A 25,001-nucleotide genomic window follows, 5' to 3' on the forward strand; every position below is an offset into this window, starting at 1 on the left:
TAAGTTGTCAGTAACTCATCTTTCACTGGGGGCTGTTATTTTTCCAGGAAATTGAGAATACGTGTAAATTCATAAATGTGTTTCGTTTATTCAGATAAGGAGGGTGATGGTTGCAGAGTTTATAGAGGTGGAAGGCAAGGGTATGTAGGAATCTACTGGCATCATTGGAGAGAGTCCCTGCTTCCATAACCTAATGGCAGGCTGCTTATCTGCAAGGGATGAAGTAAAGGAGGAAACTCCTAGGGCACTGTTTTCATGCTCTTCAGATTTCTGTTGTCTTTTCAATGTGATAAATAAAAATGGTTGTTAGATTTTCCCTACAAATAAAAGTAGGTGAATTCAGGTGAATCGTCAAACACAAAAAAAATCTAATGGTACAGTGGCATGCAGCTGACTGCATTACAATTTAGTTGTGTCAGCATTTTCATCACGAATCAAGTTAGGATTTTTTTTTAACACAGCTGTAAAAATCTGCTTCATTCTGAAACTTGGCAAGATGTTTCTCTGTCTGAGAAGGAGCTTCTTTTTAAATGGAAATGTGTTTCATTTCTTGATATTCTGTCAGAGTATTCGTGGTTTAGCATCAATGAGAATGCTGAAGTGATTCTCAGGCAGAAGGAAACAGCTTGTGCATGTGTGTAAAATACTAATGTACAATGAGATATATTATCTGTCTGGTTAAATTGCCCTTCGTGGTGAGGGGATTGTAATGCTCCACATAGCAAACAAGCTAGTTGCCCAGAGAGATGTAACAGAGGAAGGCAGTGAGCAGGCTCTTCTACAAAACTTGGCCAGTGTGTGCTAATCTTACAGTATTGTGTCAGCTCCTTTGTTAAGCTGATGTTTGGGCTAGATCAGTTTGTGTTACATTGCTCTGAATTGCATGGTGATGTTCAGCTGAATGCAGAGTAGGATTAGACTGAAAGCCCATTATCTGGCCAGTCCTCAGGGGGCACAACGTGATAGGTTTCCTCCCTTAGCGGGAACTACTTGCCATTCAGAGAAGTGTGAGCATGATTTATGTCAGAGGCGTTTTGTTGTACAGTTTCCAAAGAAAGCAGTGGGAATAGTTCAGATTACTGTCTTTTGTGTCATCAAAAAATAATCTTGGGAATTGATTCTATGCATGTTCCTGTCTACAAATCTGTCTACAAATTCTAGCACCTTGGTCATTGTATAATAGTTACATTGTGCAATTTCAAATGCTTTAACTATGGCATTTCTTAGATTTTTTTTTTTTTTTTTTTTTTTTTTTTTAATAAGAGCATTCAAAAATGGTGTAGTTAAGTGAAATACTGCTTTCCTGTACTTAAAATTTCATCTCATTCTTTGTTCATAGACTCAATGTTAAGTTCTGCCTAACCCTTGGCTGGAGCTCAGGCCAAGCTGATGTTAACAGTGAGAGAATTTCTTCACACAGCATCTTCCCTTTATTCCTGATCTGTTCTTTGCAAGAAGTGCACCTCAGCCATCCACTCACAGGACTGTGAAAGAAAAGCATCAGCTTATGTTTACATTCAGTTATCTCAATCTTTCACTGAGCTGCTGTCCAGCAGCTTTATCTGAAGTTGCTCTTTGTACATTTGTCTTTGTCTTGTCCTTCATTCTAGCATGTATCCACTCTGCATGTCAGCTATCCAAATGTGCACACGCATGTTTTTTGTACGTCTAGACAACATTTCACACAACACAGTTGCCTTTACACTTCTCTCCATTTTTGATGCAGTGTTATTTCATAGCAGTAGATACTTGGGATGAAAGCTAGCAAAACGTTAAGCTGTCATTGTGTTATCAAAATACTGCTTTCACAAACTGTTAAATTATTAAATCATTTCAAATAGCTGTAGTTGAGAAGTACTGGTAATGAATGAGGATCAACATTTCTGAGCATTGATGAGATGTACATGTTATTCTTTGACTTTTTTCAGTGTTCACTGCATCTTTATTACAGGTTTACAAGAAGATAAAAAAATGAATTTTCTCCCTGTATTTTATTAAATGCTGGTATCATATAATTGTTTATACAGCCAGTACTAATTGTGTGATGGGTGTATTATGCCCCCCCCCCCACCCTCCCCCGTTACCAGGTATTCCTGTCATAGCAGTTCATGGCTTCCATAATTCTGCTTGTCCAAGTATTCTACTATGCAGTTTTATGGAGACATATTCAAGGCATTGAAAATGTTCAGTAGTTCTCAGAGAGAACTACTCAGAGTTCTCTGAGAGAACTTCTCAGTAGTTCTCTCTAAGTACTTAAAACCAGCAGTGCTTGTTGATGTAAAGGATATTTTGATGATGTGTCTTTGTTGTATTGCCCAAATACAGTGTCAGTTAAAAAAAAAAAACATCTAGATACATCTGATCCCTGTGCCCACTGTCTGTGAAGATCCAGCAGTGACCACTAGAGCTTGAGTTGGGGTATAAGTAGTGATAATACAGTAATCTTTCTTTAAAAAAAAAGTGTGTGTTAAGACATTTCTATATTATACACATGTAATATTTACTTGTCTTTTTTGTCATATTCTGATGAAAGCTGTATTAATTATTAGTGTATTCACACTGTTGATTTTGTATAGCTCTTGGTGTCCCTGCTCAGGACATTATTAGTCCTGTGAATTAGATGTAAGCTGCTTGCTGTTAACATCTAACATCTTTCTCTCTCTCTCTCTCCTGCCCCTTTTTTTTTTTTTTTTTTAGAGGCCTTTGAGTCCTTCCTGCGCTTGGCTGAAAACCGTACAAGATCTCTGTTTGAAGCAGCTTACAGACCTATGGCAAAAGAAGCAGAAGAGCCTGTTAAAGAACTTTTCACAGACATCTCCCTCTACATCCTGGGTGCAGAGACTACAGTGGAAAATGCAGTATTACGTTTTTTTGACAGTCTTTTTCCTCTGGTGTATAGTCGGCTAATAAATCCAGGAATTACTGATCTGTCAGAGGACTATACGGAATGTCTTCGGCTTACGAGGCAAGACATAAATCCTTTTGGACACTATTCTAAAAACATGGTTACAGAGCTGTCAAAATCTCTTTGGGCAAGTAGGATGCTCAGCCAGGCTCTCAGTCTGGGCACTGAAGTGATAAATACTACTGAACACGCTGCCCTCACCAAGGAGTGCAGTAGAGCTCTAGTGAGGATGCAGTACTGCCCACATTGCCAGGGCCTGACACTAATCAGGCCTTGTGTTGGATACTGTCTGAATGTGATGAGGGGCTGTTTGGCCAGCGTGTCAGAACTGGATATGCAATGGAGGGAGTATATCTCCACACTGGAATATCTGACTAATGAAATGGGTGCCTCACATGATCTGGAAATAGCACTGACGGGAATCTGGAACTCCATCAACGAAGCCATCCTGCATGCACAGTTAAATGGACCACAGCTTTCTGCTACAGTAAGTGCTCAGTGATCACTCCCTACCCCCATCTATAAATTTCATTATTAAATGTTTGAACAAGTTTGTGTTTTCTGTAAATCAGCTTTTGGTTTTCAACTGGATCTTTGTTAACAGTCCATGAAAATATTACGGATGGGGTTTAGTGGAGTCCACACTGAAATAAAAGGAGGGGTGAGGGAGTGGTGGAGGTAGCTCTAGCTTGTCTGCAGTATATTATAATATACTTGATATCAACAGCGTATTTTCATACTTAAAAATATTTGATCCTGGAATTCTAGAAACAATGTTCCCCTGGCATGTAAGTATTTGTAATGTATGGAGGCATTCCACAGGCAATAACGTACAAGGTTGAAACAGCGTGTTTCTAAATAAATGCAAAGAAACTTACTTCTTCGTAATTTAACAGTCACTTCGTTTTTGTGCTGATGACTGAGACATCAGGAAGGTAGTAGAGGTCTACAGTGAGTACCTTCCTCCAATGAAAGCTGGAAAAAGCAATAGGAAAGGTACTTATTTGACAGCATTTACATTAGCAGAAGAACAAAATACACTGAAATAATTCCATCTCTTTTAAGTGTGAGATTAAAGAGGATATAACTAGGATGGCAGAATTCTTGTAAATAATAGCATCATCTTGACTGATTGATATTCTCTCAAGATGTTGAAAGTTACAGCGGAAATTATTGAAATGAGTAATGGTGAATCTGATGACATCTCTGTGAAGTTTAGCAATGGCTGTCAAAATGCAGTAGTGTGGCCTTAAGGAGGAGAAAGCCTAATTTAAAACGAGAAATGCAAGTAGATCTCTCTTTCTTAGGGAAGGAATTCTTGCAGAGAACAAATTAGAAGGAAATGCTCAGATCTAAACTTGAATTCCTAGGCTGAACTCGGGTCATCTATTATGTAAGAGGAAAAAAGAGCTGAAAGATTCTGTGCGAAGAGAATATGGCAGGGGTGTTTCTGGGCTAAGAACATTTTTTGCCAGGAGAAAATGGCTGTAATTTGTAACCTTCCAAGATACTTAGTGCCACAGCTGCCTTTAATTTAGAAGAGCGGTTGGAAACAGAGTGACTGTATATATGCAAATGATGTAAAAAAGTAAATAAATGCCCCCCATTCTTAGTAATCTGATAGAATTTTAACTATATCATTTGAAGTGATCTTAGTTCATGTCGCCTGGGGGTTCTGCTTTTACTTTACATCCATGACACTCATATCTGCTATTTTGATAATCAGGGATAAACACGAAATATTAAGAAAAGATTTGTCTACTTTCTTGTCTACTACGCTACTGGCCTTGGAGCCTACATGTGGTGTAGAACAGATCTTGCTCCTGCTAATGTCTTGTTGGGAGCATCATAATGTATGACACAAAGCAGTGTTAAGTCTGGAATGCATAATGGACAATATTCTTACATCTGCTCTCATTTTCCCTATCAGATTAGTTATATGCAAGTCTAGGAAAATGAAAATATATTCTAAATTAATAATACTAGTTTCATCTTAGTATAGATAGATGCCTCTTAAATCATCACACTGCTTCATTATTGATTACACAGTAGTAATTAGGAATAAACTGAAGCTTCCTGACTGCTGGCAGCAAAAATGGTCTGACAGATATTTCCTGCAATATATACAACATGCTACAAAATGCTAAATTGTAATTCCGCATGGCATTTGTAAGCCTCTTCTTATGCTCTTGTTTAGTTTAATTGTGGAGTAAAATGCATACATAATCCAAATGATACCAGATAATTACAGATGAAGTCAATGAGTATATTGCTTCTAGCTGCTTTCAAAGCAGTATTACCTCTGAAGTATTTTTGACAATTTTCTTTGATGGATATCAAAGAATATTCACATCATTTTATTTGACTTTAGTCTTACTCAGATCCCTTGCAGTAACTTTGAAACATTTTCTTTCTTTCATTCAGAATGCATTCAAAGGTGTTGCTTGAAACTACATTAATTCTTCCTCCCCCCCCCAAAAAAAAAAAAAAAAAAAAGATTGTGTTGGTTTAGGGACTGCTCTGTAGGGTAGAAAAGGATGTTTTCTGTTTGAAAATGAGAACTGTATAACAGTTCGTTATTCTCAGTCTTTAGCTTTTTCAGATATTGGATTTCTGCATGGTAAGACTGTGATTTGAAGACAGAGCGTGTCCCACTATTTGAGCAAGTGTTTAGTCTGATATTGATTTAAAACTTTACTGAGTAGCTACAGAGGACAATAACCTCTATTTAGAAAATCGAGCCTAATTAAGTTGCATTTCCATCTCTAGAGAAACGGAAAGGAGTTCAATCTCCAGCTTCAGGATTTCTGTCTATGAGACGGCTTCTTGGAATCTGGGCCCCAGTTTTCAATTATAAGATAGTAGCCCTTCAGACTACTCTAAGAAGGTTTTGTACTTCATTTTTTCAGAAAACGATGACTTCTCTTTTACCTTCACATAAATGTAGAGATCTTTTCCTGTGCACGTAGTTCAGCTTCTGCAAAAAATGGAAATGTTTAATGTATGTGTTCAGTTTCCATTACAAGTGCTGTAATTGGTTTCATTCAATTATAAATAATCTATGGAAAACTCATTCAGGAAAGCAGAGCCCTCCTAGTAATTTTCATTTTTCCTGAGGCACCTGCCCTTTTGGGAAGTGTTTTTCATTTTTTAGTAGGTAACACAGCTAAAAATTAGAATTTGTTTTTGAGCTTGCTGCCCGCCTGGATGATAATGAAGAATAAGAAGTTACATTGTTTTCTTTCAAATGAGAGAAAGGACTGAAGGAAACCAATAGAGCGCACAGTGTACTTCCCTCAAATGAGGTTCAGTCAATTATTATAAAATTATATATTAAAAAATCCTATTTATAGGAAGAGTGCATAATTACAAGAGACTAACCTCTGCTCATCTCTTCCATTACAGCAAAGAGAATTGCCCCATTTGCTGGGATAGCATGTGCGAAAGGTCACCTTTAAGATATTAGTAACCTCTCCTCAGATTCCTCCAGAATGTGCCATGCCATTTGCTCAATGATACTGGCTTGCATCCAGCTTACTTAACCTAATGTGGGCCAGCCACGGTCTGCAGCATCAGCAATCACAATCATTACTTTCTGGCTTGTCTGCTGAAATCTAATTGTCTTTCATATTGGTAGGAGATCTGATTGCTTCTTGGAGCCAGATAGAGACACCAACTTTGTTCACTCTTCCTTGTCGTTTCTGAGACTTTCTCTATACTTTTCCTCTTCTGTGTTTTAAAAGTGAGTGCTGTTTTCTCATGCAATCAGTCTACTATATTGCTTTACACCAAACTGCATTTTTGCACCTTTCCCGCTTTTTACTTTTATTTTTTATTTTTTATTCCAAGTGGAAATAAAATATCCTCAATTAAAATGCTTGGGGGAGGAAGATAGACAGTTCTGAAATGTATGCTGGCCTTTGGCACCTGGGAAGGTGTATGTGTTTGCTTATTCATTGTAAGCAAAATTCGCTCTCCTCTCCTGATAAAATACTGTAGTCTTTAAAATACTTAAATTATAATCACAGAAAAATAAATATATATAGTGTAGGTCAGTCCCTGTTGATCAGCAGCATACTGGAAGTGTCTTTGATTAAAGCACTGTATGTGACGGATGCTCTTGTTCACTAGGGGGACTCCCATTTTGCTGCTTGTCTATCACAAGTAGTTATCTGTAACAAATACTGTTGGTGCTTGTGCTTCCTCGAATCGAGTCCCAGAAAGGGGGCATTCCTGCTGCTCTTGAGGCACCTAGCAGATTGAGGGCATACATGGAGGCAGGTAATAGGAACTGAATAACATATGAAGTACAGATGATTTCTGTTGGATCAAAAATGGTTAGTCTGTCTGGTTGTGCTAACTAAAAATTTGCACCTCCACTGATACTGAACATATCCCAGTTCCGGCTTTGTCTGAAGCATGGTGTTCTTAGACATGAGGAAGAACTTTTTCTCTCAGAGGGTGGTCAGGCATGGAATGGCAGCCCAGGGAGGTGGTGGAGTTGCCATCCCTGGCAGTGTTCAAGTGGTGTCTGGATAAGGAGCTGTGAGATCTGGTTTAGTGCTTGTGGGAGCAGTGGTGATGGGAGGACAGTTGGACCAGATGATTTTACAGGTCGTTTTCCAACCTTATGATTCTATGAGATTAGGCTATCTGGGTCTTAGGAATATGCATCAGATCTCTCACCCAATTCTAGATACATAGTGTTTTTACTATAACTTCAGCTGTCTGTGTTATTGGTTCCATTGCTTGTACTGCAGAATATGTGGCTAGTAACTGTCTCTCTATCACACTAAATTGTTCTTCTGCTCCATGCCACATCTGGAACCAATGCCCTATCAGAGTTGCTCCAATTGGCACCCAGATCCCACTTGAGTCACATGCACATCTAACTTGGTGGGGAGAGTGGGGTCAAAAATGCTTTATACCTGTAGCTGTTTTACTGCTAGCCTTGCCTGCTGGAAGGCATCCTGTTGTTGGTCCCAGTCCCACATCTGGCCTTTTGTTACCAGCTGATAGAAAATTCTTAACATCTGTGTTAAACATAGTATGAACAACCACCAGTATTCCAATATACTTAAAACTCTGGTAGCAAAGTTACTGCCTTTGGCACAGGGAATGCTTTTAGTTTGTTAATAACTGCATTAGGTAGGACTTTTGTCTTACGCAACTAGGCAACACCCAAAAATTTGGCAGATAATCTAGGTCCCTGTACCTTTTAAAGATTGATGGCCCATACTTTCTCCTGTAAATAGAAGACAAAGAGCCTACTGTGTTGTTTATTGTAGATAGAAATGTGGAGGTTAGCATTAAATCATCAATATAATGACATACCTTCACATTAAATGCTTTGTCCCAGTTAGCCAGGTCCTGAGCTATTAAGTGATGGCAGTAGGAAGGACCAGATACCACTGTGGAAAGATTCCACAAAGTTCCCTGTCCTCCTACAGAGTAACAGTAATTGCAAAATTCTATTATAATTTAGAGTACCACCTATTGCCCTATTTTCCTTGAACTTCCAGAGTAAATGTTTGCCACCACTGATGATAGTACACGAAATTACAGTGTCTCTCTATTGAATATCAAACAGCCATTCTCCACCTACAGAGGAATCACGATGGGAGTCCCCGAAAAAATTCTTGAGTGCATGTTGGAGACCAACTCATGGCACCCTCCTGGCAGCAGTGAGAAACTGGACAAAGTTCAGTCTGTCTGTCCTTATTATTTTTTATTTATTCTGGATCTTTAAAAAGAAACATTCCATCTTGGGAAGTTTGTTTTATGTTTTTTTACCACCTTGATGGTGATGGTGGTGCTCAACTGCTTCTTTTACAGTCATTTGTGATTTATGGTTGGAGATATAATTAGGAGTTGGAAAGGAACTGTAGAAAGAGTAGCAGCTCGTATCCAGAGTCATTTAAAAAAAACACACAGAAAATATAGTTTGACAGTTGGTCTCAGCTGGTTTGTTAATCTCCCATCAGTGGTTTTAAAAATTTTACTGCTTCCGCAAAGCAGGAAGCTTGTAGTCAAGAGGAATATCCACATAACTCTTCTGTCTGCATTTCTGTTGTCTATGCTTTCCTCCTTGAAGCCATTTTTAAATTGATTCCTCTCTGTATTTATATTACATCATTGCTAGTGTTTTGATTTTTAGTATTAAGCAAGACAATGATAAAGATGGAACTAGAAATCAGTAGTGTTTTTTTTTTTGTTGTTTGCTTGTTTCCAATAATACTTCCTTTTTCCAGAAACTTTGAGTAGACTTTCAGTGTCCTTAACATATAGTGCAACTCAGCATATTTTCTTAGCTAACTGGAAGTTGAAAAGATATGTACCTTTAATTCTGAACAAACAAGGTGTATAGGTACTTCTTAGTTTCAGTTTAAGGGAGGAAAGAGGCATCTGCCTGTGAAATAACATTTGCAGTATATCCTGAAATGCCTACGTGGTTGCACTGAGCTTGGACCAGAATTTTCTGAGTGGGGAAGAAATTTGGAAAATAAAATGTAAAGGTTGCCACAACTTTTCTGTTAGAAATTCAGCAATGCGTGGAAGGCTTAGGGAAAGTAATTTTGATGGTCTGATGTCATTAAGAATAGAAAACACAATCTGAGGAGAAACAGAAAAAAGAACTAACAGTGCTTAACTACACTATTAGTGAGATCTGTAGTAAGATAAAACATAAAGCCAAGGAAGAGTAGCCAGCTTTTAGAGCGAAAAGTCATGTGGCTCTTAGAGACGTGGTTTAGTGAGCATGGTGGGGATGGGTCAACGGTTGGATCAAGTAGAAAAACTCGTATTGCCTTTTGCATATCTTTTTTTAGAGGACAGGATTTTAAAAAAAGTAACATCCAATAAATTTCTGAAAAGTACATTTCATTTCTTCTTTGCTGTTTCGTTTTGTTAACAAAGATACACCACTGATACTGGATGTAAATATATTCTTAAAATTGCATAATTGATGAAGCAAGGATCCTTGGTCATTGCAGGAGTGGTGAGCTTGCCTCTGTGTGATGCTAAACACTGTATTCAATAGCACAGGTGTATACTATCATGTGAGCACATTAATGTACACACATACATGCTTTTCTCCTTCATCTAAGTGAAGCTGCATCTGTTTTAGAGTGTAGATAATCAACTCAGTTCTGAAATACTAGTTCATTTAGCAGCTATTTTTTACTAAGAATTACCTTATTGGGTTTCCTATTTTCAGATTTCAGATTTAGTTCTTCTTACTAAGGGATTTGTATCTGCATGATATAAGCAATTTTTCTCAAAACAGCTGCTTTGTTACATTTTGTTCACCAAACTGAGGTTCTGACTTTTCAGCTCCTTTTGGTTCCAGGAGGATTCATTTCTGTGAATGACAGAGCCAAGCGTAATTGTAATTAAAAAAAAAAAAAAAAAAAAAAAAAAAAAGTCATGACCTGTGTAAAATGAATGGACAGAAAGATGCTCATTTTCAGCCCCGAAGCAGCAAGCATGGAAAAGTGTGCCCAACGTCACAGTGTGTGTCCATCCTGTATGGCATTATCCTGCAGCTGTATGAAGAGATGTGGGTACCAAGGTCTGTCTTCTGGCAGGATATGAGCTACAGAATTCAAGTACTACTGAAGCCATGATCATAAACCTGTCAAGGTAACAGTTGTAATTTCACTGAGCACTCTGTGTCTTGCTGGAATATGATGTTGGTGTCAGCACTTCACCATTATTACAGTTGAAAGATGAAGGATGTAAACATGGTATGAGTCCAAGGTTTTGTTTGAAGCAAAATCAGCTGTTGGGATAATACGGAAATAATGGTACTTAGGATGACAGCTGATGTGCTTAATGTTTCAGCAACAGTTGTGTATGCTCTATTCACTGTTTCTACTTTTCTTCCTTCTATTCTGTGCTTCTGTTGTAAGCTTCCAAAGATTGTGTAAATCATCTACTCAAGTGGAATGCTATTTTCTTTTACAGAATCAATGCAAACTACAAACAAAAAATCAGGTGCACAGATTTTCTTGTGGGCCTGAAATTCTATATTGCATTGCATTAAATGTAGTTGTGGTGCTTTGGAATCTTGGCACTTTCTGTTTGTTGTGGTTAGTTTTTGGTCTTAGAAATTAACAAGGCATCAATGAAGTTGGTGTGTTGCTGGGTTGGGGTCTAGACCTTGATAAAACTGCAGCTCCAGCTCAAGCTCGACTGTTTGTTATTCATTGTAAGGCATCTAGCTGTGGGAGTGTTAGATGTTTGACAGCATTGAATAGCTTCCAGTCAGCCATACAAACTACCTCCAGTGAAGTGGAAAGGACCATAAAATTGTTTTAGCAACAGCTAATTCTCGTGAGTCTTTTAAGGCTTTTTTTTCCTTTTTTTCTTTAACTATTTAGTTGCCAATGGATGACGTGTCAGTTTGAACAGCAAATGTTCCTAGATTGGTTGCATGTTTTACAATCTGGTACGTCAGCTTTTCACTAATTTTGTACTTAGCACAATTTCCGTTTTGGAGGGAAAAAGTATATAATAACAGCATCTTTCTTTGAATTAAAAAAAAACACCAAAACACTGAAATACAAGGAAGCTTTCATGGCGTTGATTGTTAAAAAGCAATTTTTTTAAAGAATAATGTCTAGTCCTATTTTTATCAAGTCTTTTGAGTGTTAGTCTACCTGTTGTGAACTGGATTGAGCTTCTTATCCCTGCTCATTGTTTTGCAGTTGAAATGTTGCACAAACATAGTCTTTCTTTTACAAACAGCTTGTGGACTTACTTTGTTGTCTTAGATCTCCAAGGATGCATGCTAATTCTACCATCTCTTATTACTTGAAGTCAATTCTTTTTTTCTCCTGAATAGCTTAGATTGCGGATTCAGTGTTTAAAAGAACTTAGTGTGTCCTTACCTTCCAAATGCTTGCTGCTTACTTCATAATGTACTATAGATTGGTCTTGGAGAAACAATCTTCAACTCAAAGTATTTTTAAATAGTTTGGGAGACACTGTGGGAATAACTTTGGAGGAAACCTGAAAAATTTTGGGTTTTGGAATGCAAAGGGAAGATGGAAAGTGTTACAGCTTCATTACAGGGACTTTGAGAAGCAAGAACTTGGCTAAAAGCAGTTCAGCAGTTTAGTTTGGTGAGTGCAAGACTTCACTCTGCTGGCAGTAGGTGGTTAAGGAGATGGGAATAACGAGCAGAATGGTTAGCTTAGCAGCCATGGTGCCTCTTGTGAAGAGCTTTCAGTGTCATACACTGGGAAAAATATTTCATTCAGCTGGGTACAAACTATTCATATCTTCCTTCCGTTAGTGTCTTTTTCCCAAAATGACTTAGGTCATAATCACAGAATTGCAGGACCTCTGGAGCTCCCCCAGCCTAGCTGCTAAAGCAGGTTCCTTATAGCAGGCTGCACAGGAAGGCATCCAGGCAGGTTTGAATATGTCCAGAGAAGCCTCCACCACCACTGTGGGCAGCCTGTGCCAGGGCTCTGACACCCTCACCATTAAGAATTCCTTTCTCACGTTCAGTTGGAACTTCTAGTTCCAACTAGTTGGGTTCTAGTGATAATTGATATAAAATAATCATTGCATTGCTAGCATTTTGATCTTAGAGTAAAAACACCAGCTGTACTAGAAGGGCGTTAGGCAGCCAGAAACATCAGTACATGGGGCTGCCTGGTGGCACTGAAATTGTCATGTGAAGAAACCCAGGACATTGTTTGGAAAGGGCAAACTCTTGGTGACTCAATGATATACATCTGTAATAAAGTGAGGTGAGTGAGGTGGTGGTTTTATTCATTTATATAAATATTTATGTATATTTACTGTGGCTCTCTGAGCTTTTTGTTAATAGTAAAGAAGTTTTATTTTTTAAGTGTTATCCTTTTTGTCCATCTTTAAAAAATAAATTGCTTCACAGAATTTTTCTCTAGTCTTCTGATGTCTGTGTGATCCAGAGAAGTTGACGCTGTCTACTGCGTGACGTAAGGGGAGATGGAACGACAAATCCTCATTATTGCACTGACTGTACATGCATCTAGAGAAGAGAGCCTGCATTTTTATTTAGGTACTTCAATCCTAGGGAGAGCAACGTGGACTCTTTAAAGCTGCCCCCCTCATAAATAGCAGCCAATCGCTCCCCTCAGCTATTGAAGCAAACAGGGTAAGAGCCTTAAGCAGTCCTTCTTCAGAGGACTCCGTTCAAACAAAATATGACGTGTGCAAGGAAGATGCATAGTTTTTGCTGCCCATGAATTCAAGCTCCCTCAGGTGCCAGTCCGTCTACATCGCTAACTGGAGATACCATAAAAGACTGGGTTTTCAATCAGGATCTGAGCATGTTACAGTTGTGCATGTTTCATCTGAGTTACTCAGTCTCTAGGACTGCTGCCAAAGCTCCTCTTTTACGACGCTAAGTGCCCGTGTTCTTTCTGATTGTAGCAGGGAGTGGTGGCTCCATTCTCTTTCTTTTATGAGTCTCTTCTATCCAAATTTACACCATCCACTGTATACCTTTTCTGGGAGACCACATAGTTTGCATTCTCCTATTAAATATAGGTTTTCTCTCATTGCAGTCTTAAAGTTCATGCATTTGTTAGTCATGTAAACATGAATCCTCATATCCTAGGAGCGTCCAGCTGCCATATAGTTCCCTGGAAAGCACTTACTACTGCAGATACTGATGTGGAGGGTGGATAGGAAGAAGCAAAGACTATGTTGTATTTTTAAAAATGTATCTATCGTGCAAATATGAATATTCACATCTCTGGTTTATTCCCAAGGGAAGGTGTGCAGATTCATAAAGATACGAACATGTAGGCATGTTGCAAGCAGTGCAGAATGTGGCAGTGCACGCCTCAGGTTAGGCTACAGCGGTCGTACAGCAGCACCCCACCCAGAAGCCAGCTGAAGTTGCATGTGATCAGAAGCATGATGTTCTATAATGCTTGCCTCGCGTGTAACACGTGGGTGTTTTGTGTTGGGATTTCTGCTGTTACTTAGGGTACTGCAGCACAGTGCATGAAACTGTGTGCACCATAGGTCTGAATGGGCTTCCTGGGAGCCCTGGGCAGTCTGCAGAGGTGTGAGAAGAGGAGAGTCAGGGCTGCTGCTGGAAAGATGAGCATGAGGCCCTTGAGCCTGGGCTTGGAAAGTCTTACTACCTTGTCTGGCAGGAGGCAATGGGAAAATGGCATGTATGGCAAGCCAGTCAGAGGAGCATTTGGTTAATGAAGAAGGAACTGGGATGTTGCCATCCATCAGTGTGCCCCTGCTGAATGCTCAGCAGCAAAGATGTGCACACTTGTGGTTTGCCCATCTGTCCTTTACAAGAAGGTATCCATGCATGAAGTAACCCTTATGGCTTAGCCTTTCTGCTAAAGGCTTCATTAATAAGACGGTTTGATTTGAATTGCTGATATTACTCCACTATATGGAGTATGCCATTGGTTCTCTTTTTTATCATTTGCTATATCATTTTAATTTCATGATTTTTAAAAATGTGCTGTTGTTTCCTTTTGTGGACGCAACAGGTCTCGCTTAAGTGCAAAATATCACTTGGATCTGACTGCATTTTTATAAAGCACGAACTTAATCACAGTTGGAGTGGGACAAGTGCCTGGGGGAGAAGTTTATTTTGTGAAAGGAAAAGAGAATGAATAAAAATAACAGGAAGAGATTTGGAGGAGTAGAGAGGCAAAGCAATGAGAAAGGTATGTAAGAAATTGAGACAAAAGATGTAGAAAATAGCTAGAAAAATAATTATGGTAAAAATATTTGAAGCCCCTATATGCCTGGTTGTAGGGCAGCCCTTACTGCACCAGGTTCACTGAGGAGTACAGTTGTTGATCATGTTGAAGGTGCACTGGGAATGCTGTAGGCCATCTTTTCAAGAGCTTTGTCAATAAACGACTACCAACAGCAGCTGCAGGATTGAAGTAGAAACCAAAGCAGCAACTGGTTGATTTCTGGTTGACAAGTTGTTTCTTGTAATGCCTTCATGCAGCAGGAAAATTCACCTTGAACTTTGCAGCTGAAAGGTGATGCTTGGATTTTCCTCTCAGGCCTCAGCATAATGATGAAATTCCTCCTTGATGTGTGATGGCCATACATCTGGTCACATATGAGGCAGTACTGAACTTGTTTGGTGTGGAACAGGCTGTGTTTGGCCTGGGGGACCACGTCTGTTTTCATGGACACATCAGCTTTGGAACTGCTGTGGTTTACAGTCCATATGATTTTATATTGCCATTGCAAGTTTGTCGAAGTCTTCACTTTTAATAGTTTGTTTGATGTTTAATGGCTTAAAGGCCATGTTCAACAGGATCAATGATATGGCTCAGTGATGCCTGTGCTATGGACAAGCAACAGGGCATCTTATATTTGAGCAACTTTGATGAGTTTGTCCTTTCTGTCCTCCATAAAAGGGAGTGAATTGAGAATCTGTGCAACTCTTGGAATTGCATCTTGATCTGTTTCCAGATATTTTCAAATGACAGCAAATACAGAGTTCTGTAGAAAGGTAGTCTTTAGAGGATAAATATTTAGTGAGACATGAAGGAATATTGATGTCAAAATCCTCTATAATCACAGCCTGAATCATCATCCGCTCCAGAGCGACAAAAAGAGCCAACCAGTCAAAAAAAAAAAAAAAAAAAAAAAATTACTTTTGTGTGGCTGACTTTGTGCACTAAGGCTATAAATATTAGCTTGTCATTATAAGTTCTGAGCAGTTGCAGTTTTCCCTATGTGTGCAGAGTTTGTTTGAAGAATGTTTTATGAAAGGTTAGGGAGAGAACAAGAGGTCAGTGCTCTACTGGTTTGCTGCCAAAGGCCACACGGCTATTTCTTCTCAGCAACTCAATTGTCTGGTGGGAACTCTTAGGACTGCTGTGTGTTATTCCTGCATTACTTAAACTAGTTTCTGAGAACAAGCTTTCTAAGGAAGTATGCTTGCTTGAATAGCAGAAGAGGAAGAAGGGTTATAAAATTTACTAGAAACGTCATACTCTTCAAAGCTGTGCAGCCTTGCAGGCTGTGTGGGATGGAGCCCAATTCCTCTCTCCCATACCTGCTCTAGCAGCTTGCCTTGTTGTGGCCATTGCCATGGTGTCCCCTGTTGAGCTGTTTTGTACCCTTGAGTCACTGTGAGCAGCTGGGAGAGGAGGGAAGTTGTTGTAGAGGTGGCTTTCTGGTACAATTCCCAGTCTGACCAGAGTTCCTTCCTCTGGTTTTGAAAGCCTAACAGACTTTGAATATGAAGGGTTAAGATCATTTTAGGTCATTTCTCCCCAACACATTTCAATAGAAAAGTAGTTTTTTTATTTATTTATTTTAAATTGGAGTGACTTGGCAAGTATTTTTACTAAGGATTATCATTCTGAAGCAATTCATGAAATACTTGCTTGTTTTTCTTTTGTCTTACAGAGTTTTAAGTTTTAGAAATACACAGAAGATGTACATACATTGAAAGCATAAACTAACCGTATTATTTGTACTTAGTGTTACTTTCGGCTACTTTTTTCATCTACCTAAAGTCTGCTCTTTCAGAAATTGAATGGGAGAACCTCACTTTCAGTGCTGCTTGATCAATTCAAATTTCCTATGAAGCCATGCATGATTTATAAGCAGAAAGGAGAATGAAGTGTAGAAAAAAGAACAAGGAGGCCATGTGGGTGCATAATAGGTGCAAAGGGAGCATAGGTTTTTTACAGCTCCTGGCTCTGTTGTGATAGGACTGACGCTGCTGACTGCATCCTCATCCTGGGCTGCATCCACCACTGCCACCTCCTCATCCCACATCTGGAGCATTGCTGCACAGCAGCAGACACAGGTTTTGGACCGAACACTAGGGCAATTAATAGAACATTTCCCAAGGATACTGTAAACCTTGGCAGTGTTGCATGCTTAAGGGAGAGAAAATAGGTATGAGCAGTTTTCCCCTGTGGAAATGAACTTTAAATCATCACCTCTCAACTACTAGTGCTGGATGCTCTATAGTGGTCCAGCAGAGCCTTTGTGACTCCTTTCCTCCACAGTGCAAGTGAGTGACTCCATTGCTTGTCACCTGGGGATATTTATCGTGTGTCAGCATCTGCATTATGCTGCTGCTCAAGGGACAATTTTTCTCCATGTCAAATGTTGGTTACAAACGGTTACCAGACTGCAAGCAGTGCCTCAGTAACACTGTTTAACAGAACCAGGGAAGCACATCCATCGTGCCAGACAGTTCCTGGAACCCGTGTGGTGCCCACATATGTAAAAGCAAAGTAATGTGGTTCCTGAGACAGCCCAGGAGGGCTGAGCTGAGCTGATGGAATTGTTTAATATCTCAGTTTGGGATTTCAAAAGTTGGGTTCCCTCTGGGCTGGGTGATGCAAAGGGGAACCTGCCACCAGGAAGTCCTTCTACCTGAACTTGAAGAGGAAGTGGCATCTGGAAAGCAAACCGCTCTGTAAATTAGCAACAAAACAACTGTGGATAACCATCCCTACAAGGCTTTGGGAAAATGGATGAATACGTCTGCGGTGTAGAGCAGACAACAATGGACTGAGGGTCTGGCTGCAGCCTGCCAGAAGCATGGCAGGGGAAATGAAGGCATTATCAATTGGCAGCATGTAGCTGTAATTGAAAGCCTTTTTGCTGCTGGAAATCCTCAAGGCTGCCACTCTCTTGTCTGTGCTGCCACTCGCAGACACTTTTTTCATTTTATCTCTGTTTTTGCTTAAACTTTTCATCAAGTGTGCCAATTCCTTATCATGCAGCCTGGATTGCAATTATAGGTATGTAAATGTGGAGGTATTTACAGCCCCTCTCCTGTGTTGTTTTGTATATAAATTTGCCCTGCTTGTAGCCTTCTTGTCTCTGCACATGCTGGGAGCAGTGGGCATTGCCTGGGGCTTGGCAGGGCAAACCTTTTGGGGAAGCTGGTTGCAAATGAATATCCAGCATCCTTGGGCTCTTCTGGAGGATGCTGACAGCCAAATAGCTGGGTCATTATACAGAACAACCTCAGCAAAAGCGATGGGGCGAGTCTGCTCCTCTGCTTCCCCCCACTGCCTCCTTGCTGTCTTCCTGCAGGGATTTTGGAACTGGAGTGGAAGGGTAAAAGCAGCAGCTGAAGAGCTGAAAATATGAAATATGAAGAATGGCTTTAATTTTTACAGAATCTCTTACTCCATTAATTATAGTGAGACTTCTATACAGAAACGTCCCTCTCACTTAGTACTGCCTAAAGGTCACCAAGATGGTAATGACCATTGTGGGGGAGGAGGAGCTGGGGGTGGGGGACAGGCTGAAGTCCTGGGCTTGTCTCCAAGGAGAGTAGCTCAGCCCTTATCAGCAACAAACCCAACACATGGAGCTGCCACAGAAGCAGGGCAAATCCACTCGGGCACCTGTGTCAACGGTTTAAGGGCTGGCTCGGCCCGGTTCCGTGACGAGCGGGGCAGAGGGATCCGCAGATCCGCGCCTCCAGAAAAAAAGGAAACAGGAGACCCCAAAATAATTAAAACAGCGGCACCGATCTGAGGAGAAACAAACTAATTTACTAAGTATATTATCAGAATGCAAGATAACACACTATAATACAATATAATCAGAATTGAAGCTAATAAATCAAATATAATGAGAGAGAGAGAGAATGTCCGAAAGGTGGATAAGCCTCACCACAACGCTGAGGTGAGATGCGCAGTCCAGTTGAGCAGCAGGGAGACGGGAGCAGCGCCCACGACGAAGGGCAAGCGAGAAAGAGAAATCAGGTGACCTTGCCAGGAGTTAAACCTCCTCTCCCTGACCGCAAGGTCCCCTGGGGAATGTAGTTCTTCTTCTCTTCAGGGCAGGTACCAGGACTTGAGCATTGACAGTTAAAGTCCCAGTGCCCCACATGATGTTATGATGTGGAATACCGAAAGCCAAAAATCACAAAACCATGACAACCGGAAACAGTTTTTAAGAATTTTAACAGCAGTCTTAAATGTCTCCAACTCCATCACTATGTCATTTTTCTTTCCCACCGCCAGAAAATTCCAGGATGAAAAAAAAAACAAAAAAAAAAACCCAGGTTGGATGCAGGGGGAAACATCCCCAGCTGATGTTCCAGCCCTGTGCCTACGGGAAAATGGCTCTTCACACCTTTGGGATGTCTGTGCTGTGCAATGTGAGGATGGAAGCTTCCTTCATTCTTCCCAGCCTTTCTTTTCCCACAGTGTTAGTGGGACCTGGAAGCAGCACAAGAGCAGAGTGGGGATGAAGGTGGCCAGAAGCTCCCAAATTGGTTCAGTGTTTGGTCTCTGTTTCCTTTGAGAAGGCGTTTGCAGGGACTCCAACCAGAAGCCTCAGCCAGCCAGCCAGCTTGTGCCTTGCTGTGGCTGGGGAGCACTGCTGTCTCCCTTTGGGAAGAGACAGGAAGACAAAGGTGTAGAAGTTTTCCCTTGCAGCAAACAAGGAATTTTGTCAATCTAGTGACTTCTCAGATGTCTTCTTTTTCCTTGAGGTTGCACATAACTGTGCTGTATGTGAGCTGTTCTGTCCAGAAACAGCCATGTTGTATCCAATCGCAGGGGAATGTGCGAGCAGTGGCCAGTGTGTCAGTCAGCTGTCAGCATCCTGACATTTCCATGATGAGTTCAGCTCTGTAGATGCTTTGTGGCTTGGCTAACACAAAGACTGTTTTTTGCTTTCCCACATTCCCTAGTGCTGCTCCAACAGCACATGATTTTAACAAATCTTTTTTTTAAATAGACTGAAAATAAAATTCAGAGCACTGAAGGGAGAAACCAATGGGCATTTTGGGATTAATTTTTACATCAAGTTCTAATTTTTTTTTTGTTTTTAAGTTCGTGGCAAAGGTGCATTTATGATATGCCAGCAACACATGCTTAAATGTGATGTTCTAATTTGACGTGCTTACTTGCTTTTCTTTCCTACAGACATCATGGGTTATCTGTATTTTGCATTGCAGAGTACTTGTATGTGTGCTTCGTGGTTTTATATATGCAAAGTGAACAAACCCTGATCTCTTTGTGGTGTAAGTAAAGCATACTGTTCCATGATAAATAAAGTGGAATGAGTATCGCAGTAATCAGTCTTTCTTTGCAGTGTGTTTTCATAAACCACTAGTGTTGATGGTTGTTACGTTCTTTTTTTCTTCCTGAAATGGACTTGCTGTCACAGTCATGCTATTCTCTTGCCATTTATTAGTTTATATATTTAATAGAAATAAGTCTTCTGGTCTCTAATTTTGGACTCTCTAATTTTGTGCTACACTATGATGTTCCTTCTATTTTTTCATCACAGTATGGTTCACATAGTAGAAGTGACAAAGTAAAGCTGCATTTTTCTGAATGGCTTTACACAAAATGATGAGTCTTTCATATTTTGAATCAACTGGATAGTGAATTACCTAAAAGTCACCTATGCTTCGAAAGTACAGAAGCATATTTCCTTGGAAGTGTCTAGTGATGGCAAAAAGTTACAAAGCAAATATCTGGAATAAAAGGTTAGTTCTGATTCAATAGACATGTCTAGCATTACAAGCAGTCTTAGCTCCTACACCGCATAGCAATTAGAGGAGAGCTTGGTGAGAAAGTTCAAACTGCAGAAGATTATCCTTTCACAAATAAACTCTTTTAATAGGCCTCTCTTGAAAATAGTAAGATTATACCTCTGAGAGAACTACCCCTTTAAATGAGTTTTTGTTACTTAAAGTTTGTGGAGACTTTCATATTGTGAGTGAAAGTAACTTTTCATTCTTTTAAATAAGATATGCATTTTCTACCGAGATCAGCTAAACTGATTGTGAGTCACTTAGGGAACTAATGCTCTTTGAAGAAAAAAAAAAATGCTGAGATTTGCATAGCAAAATATAACTTTGTTCCTTTTTATGGCCATGTTTTGTGAGTGCATGAAAGTTTCTTCAACTTCCAAGTTATAGTGTCTAAATCATTTTTAAATACTCATCTCATGTTCTAGGGAGCTTGCACTTTGCATTCTTACAACAACAAGAAAAAAAAAACATTTTGCTGTGGTGCAAATCACATTCCAAATCTTGCACTAGGAATATCCTAAAAAAAATTGTTACAGTGTGTTTCATATTCCAAAGTAAATATGGAAACTTTCTAAACATATTGAATATACTGTTGCACAAGAATATATATAATTTATTACAAAATTGGGGTGTAAAAATTTTAGGTAATTTTTTATAGTTCATAGAATCACAGACTCATAGAATCACCGTGGTTGGAAAAGACCCCCAAGATCATCCAATACAACCATCCACATAACACCCACATTTCCCCACTAAACCACGTCCCTCAGTACAACATCTAAATGTTTCTTGAACACCTCCAGGAACCACCAGGATTCCACCACCTCCCTGGGCCGCCCATTCCAGCAATTGACCACTCTTTCTGAGGAATTTTTTGTCCTAATTATCCAACCTCAATCTTCCCTGGCACAACCTGAGGTCATCTCCTCTCGTCCTGTTGCTAGTTGTGTGGGAGAAGAGGCTGACCCCCACCTCGTTGCAGCCTCCTCTCAGGGAGTTACAGCAAGCAGCAAGGTCTTCCCTGAGCCTCCTCTTCTCCAGACTGAACAATCACTGTTCCCTCAGCTGCTCTCCATAAGACCTATGCTCCAAATCCCTTTGGAGACACTCCAGGGCCTTGATGTCCTTCAGTGTAGTGAGAGGCCCAAAACTGAACACAGTGCTCAAAATGTGGCCTCACCAAAGCTGAGTACAGAGAGAGGATCACTTCCTTGCTCCAGCTGTCTACACTATTTCTGATGCAAGCCAGGATGCCGTTGGCCTTCTTGACCACTGAACATACTGCTGGTTCATGTTCAGCTGTGCATAGACCAGCATGCCTAGGCCAGTTTCTTCTGCTAAGTCTTCCAGTAACCCTGCCCTACATTTGTAGCATTGCTTTGGAGTGGGCAAAATGCAGGACCCGGCACTTGGTTTTGTTGAACTTCATCACCTTGGCCTCCCCACAGTGATCCAGCCTGTCCAAAGCTCTCTGAAGGGCCTTTCTACCTCCAGGGAGATGGACACTTCCTTTCAGCTTGGTGTCATTTGCAAATTTAACTGAGGGTGCACTCAATCCCCCCCATCAATAACCATCAATAAAGGTATTGAACAGGACAAGCCCCAGTGCTGACGCCTGGGGAACCGCTCATGACTGGTCACCAGCTGAGTGTAATTCTATTTACCATCACTCTGTGTCTGGCCCTCTAGCCAATTCTTTTTCTAGCAAAGAGTTTCCTGTCCAGGCCATGAAATGCCAGCTTCCCCTGGAGAATGCTCTGGGAGACAGTGTCAAAGGCTTTGCTGAAGTCTAGGAAGACAAGTCAAAATATTTTCCCTCATCTACCAGGTGGGTCACTCGATCATACAAGTAGATGATGTTGGCCAAGCAGGACCAGCCCTTCACGAACCTATGCTGGCTGGGCTGATCCCTCAGTTGTCCTACACATACCATGTGATTGCACTTGAGGTGATCTCTTCCATTACCTTCCCTGTGCTTCCATTACTGAGGTCAGGCCGACAGGCCTGTAGATAGCTGGATCCTCTTTACAACCCTTCTTGTCAATGGGAGTCATGCTGGGAAGCCTCCAATCCTTTGCGGCCTCTCTCCAGTTGACCATGGATGCTGATAGATGGTGTAGTAATTCTGATGCTAAGCAAGGAAATAGATGGAAAGTATGGATGGCAGGGATGGAGAGAATGTCAGTCATTGCCTTACACCCTCAACCTCTTGAGATGTTAAATCCCTATGTTTGGAAAGCCGAGGAAAAGCAGGCATGTCAAGTGATACATCCTGAACTGAATGCTTGCCAGTGAATTTTGTGTTTTTTGTTTTAAAAGCAGTTTTTTGTTTTCCTGCTCCCTGTAAATTATTTAGACTACAATTGGTAGGCTAATTTTAAACAATTTTTTGTTCTTTTGCCTTGTGTTGCTTTAAAGTGAGCTATGGGGAATGTTTGTGAAATTATGCAAGTTTCAAATCTTTTTGTGCAGAATAATTAGTAGTAGCAAGTCCTGAATCTTGCTATTCTTGTTGCAAACTTGCTTCCTGCAGGGATCAGTGCTGTGGGAGCAAAAGGCTGAAGAGAACGTCCTCCATTCTTGCAAGTCAAAATATAGACAGCCACAGAGGTGCGAGTAAAAACGCCGTTTGTGAAAACTAATGATAGATTGCTATTGTAAGTTTTGGGCTGTTTTTTGAAAGCATTCCAACTGTTATTTCCAGGTCAAAAGCTTTTCTTATCTGAGCACAAGTTCAGATTGATTATTTAAAATTAAGCTGTTACTCTATGTTTCAAAAATCTAACTAAAATTCAGATCTGGGAGGGCATTCTTCTGAAAATTAGTAGGAAGATAACTGTGGAGATAGTGTCTTTGAAGCAAAAATGATATAGTACAAAGTGCAGGGAAAAGCGATACAATAACCAGTACCAAAGAAGCATGGAAAGCACATGTCTTCAGGAGGACTCAGACAACTGAATAATTGCCATTGTGCAAAAATCCCTGCTATTTGAGGATGCTGGAAAGAGGCAGAGATCAAAGAATCAAGGATCATAGGGGCTGGAAGTGACCTCTGGAGGTCATCTAAGCCAACCCCATCTGCTAAAGCATGTTTCCTAAAGTAGGTTCCATAGGAAAGCATCCAGACAGCCTTGAATATCTCCAGAGGAGGAGAGTCCACCATCTCTCTGGGTAGCTTGTTCCAGGTCTCTGTTACTCTTGACAGTAAAGAAGATTTTCCTCATGTTTGCTTGGAACTTCCTGTGTTCCAGTTTGTGCCTGTTGCCTCTTGTTCTGTTGCTGGGCATGGTTGAAAAGAGCCTGACTCCATTTGCTTGACTCCTGTGCTTCAGATGTTTGTAAGCATTGATAAGATCCTCTGTCAGTCCACTCTTCTCCAGACGGAACAACCCCAGGTCTCTCAGCCTTCCCTCATACAGAGATGCTGCAGGCCCTTTATCATTTCTCTGGCCCTCTGCTGGACTCCTTCTAGGAGATTCCTGTCTTTGTTGAACTGGGGAGCCCAGAACTGGACACAGTATTTTAAATGTGGCCTCAGCAAAGCAGAGTAGATGAGGAGGATCACCTCTCTTGACCTGCTGGCCATGCTCTTTTTAGTGCACCCGAGGATACCATTGGTCTTCTTGACCATGAGGGAACACCACTGGATCATGGCCAGCCTGTTGTCCACCAGCACACCCAGGTCCTTCCCCACAGAGCTCGTATCCAGTAGGTCATCCCTTAACATGTACTGATGCATGTGGTTATTCCTTCCAAGGTGCACGACTCTACACTTGCTCTAGTTAAGCCTCATCAGGTTCTTCCCTGTCCAACTCTCCTGTCTGTCCAGGTCTTGTTGAATGGCAGCACAGCCTTCTGATGTATCAGCCACTCCTCCTAGCTTTGTATCATCAGCAGACTTGCTGAGGATGGACTATATTCCCTTATCCACGTCACCGATAAAGATGTTAAATACAAGACCAGACCCAGCACTGACCCCTGGGGAACACCACTAGTTACAGCCTCCAACCAGACTGCACTGAGCTCCGCCAGTCAGCCACTTGTCAATCCACCTCACTATCCACTCATCTATGCCATGCTTCCTAAGCTTCACAACAAGAATGATGTGGGAGACAATGTCAAATGCCATGCTGAATTTAAAGTACACAACATCCACTGCTTTCCCCTCATCTTCCCAGCTGGTGATGGCATCACAGGAAGCTACCAGACAGTCACTGAGATGTCTCATTGAACTAGCATCTGATGTGGGAGGCTCATGGGTTGAGGTTATTACAGTATAATGTCACTCAGACACTGCAGACAGTGTTGTTCTCTTTGCCAGAATTTAATGAAAAGTGCTTAATCTTGCAGCAGATAATCTTATCTTAGAGTAATAGAGCTGGCAGATGGAATTCTGCTTGTGGCATAACCCATCCCCTGCCTGAGGAAAGAAATACTATGTTTAAGCCTTTTCTGACAGTTGTTTTTAAACTTGCTTTTAAAGACCTTTAATGCTGGAAATGTTGTGATGTCCCCAGACACTTTTCTAAAATCTTTGCTATTACTGTAAGAAAAATTTATCTT

The 25,001-nt window shown here is 40.6% G+C and overlaps 1 protein-coding gene across 1 annotated transcript in view; it reads left to right on the plus strand.

The window, feature by feature from the left end:
* The window catches only part of LOC306949634 (glypican-5-like), a gene marked incomplete at both ends in the record, with an annotated part of 362,433 nt that overhangs the window by 84,522 nt on the left and 252,910 nt on the right, over positions 1-25,001 (plus strand). Inside the window, 1 exon segment of the mRNA XM_079539627.1 lies at positions 2,698-3,392. Within this exon segment, the coding sequence (XP_079395753.1) occupies positions 2,698-3,392 (695 nt within the window).

Source organism: Tetrao urogallus (genome assembly GCF_951394365.1).
Source record: "Tetrao urogallus genome assembly, chromosome: 9".
In the NCBI taxonomy this organism is placed as follows: Eukaryota; Metazoa; Chordata; class Aves; order Galliformes; family Phasianidae; genus Tetrao; species Tetrao urogallus.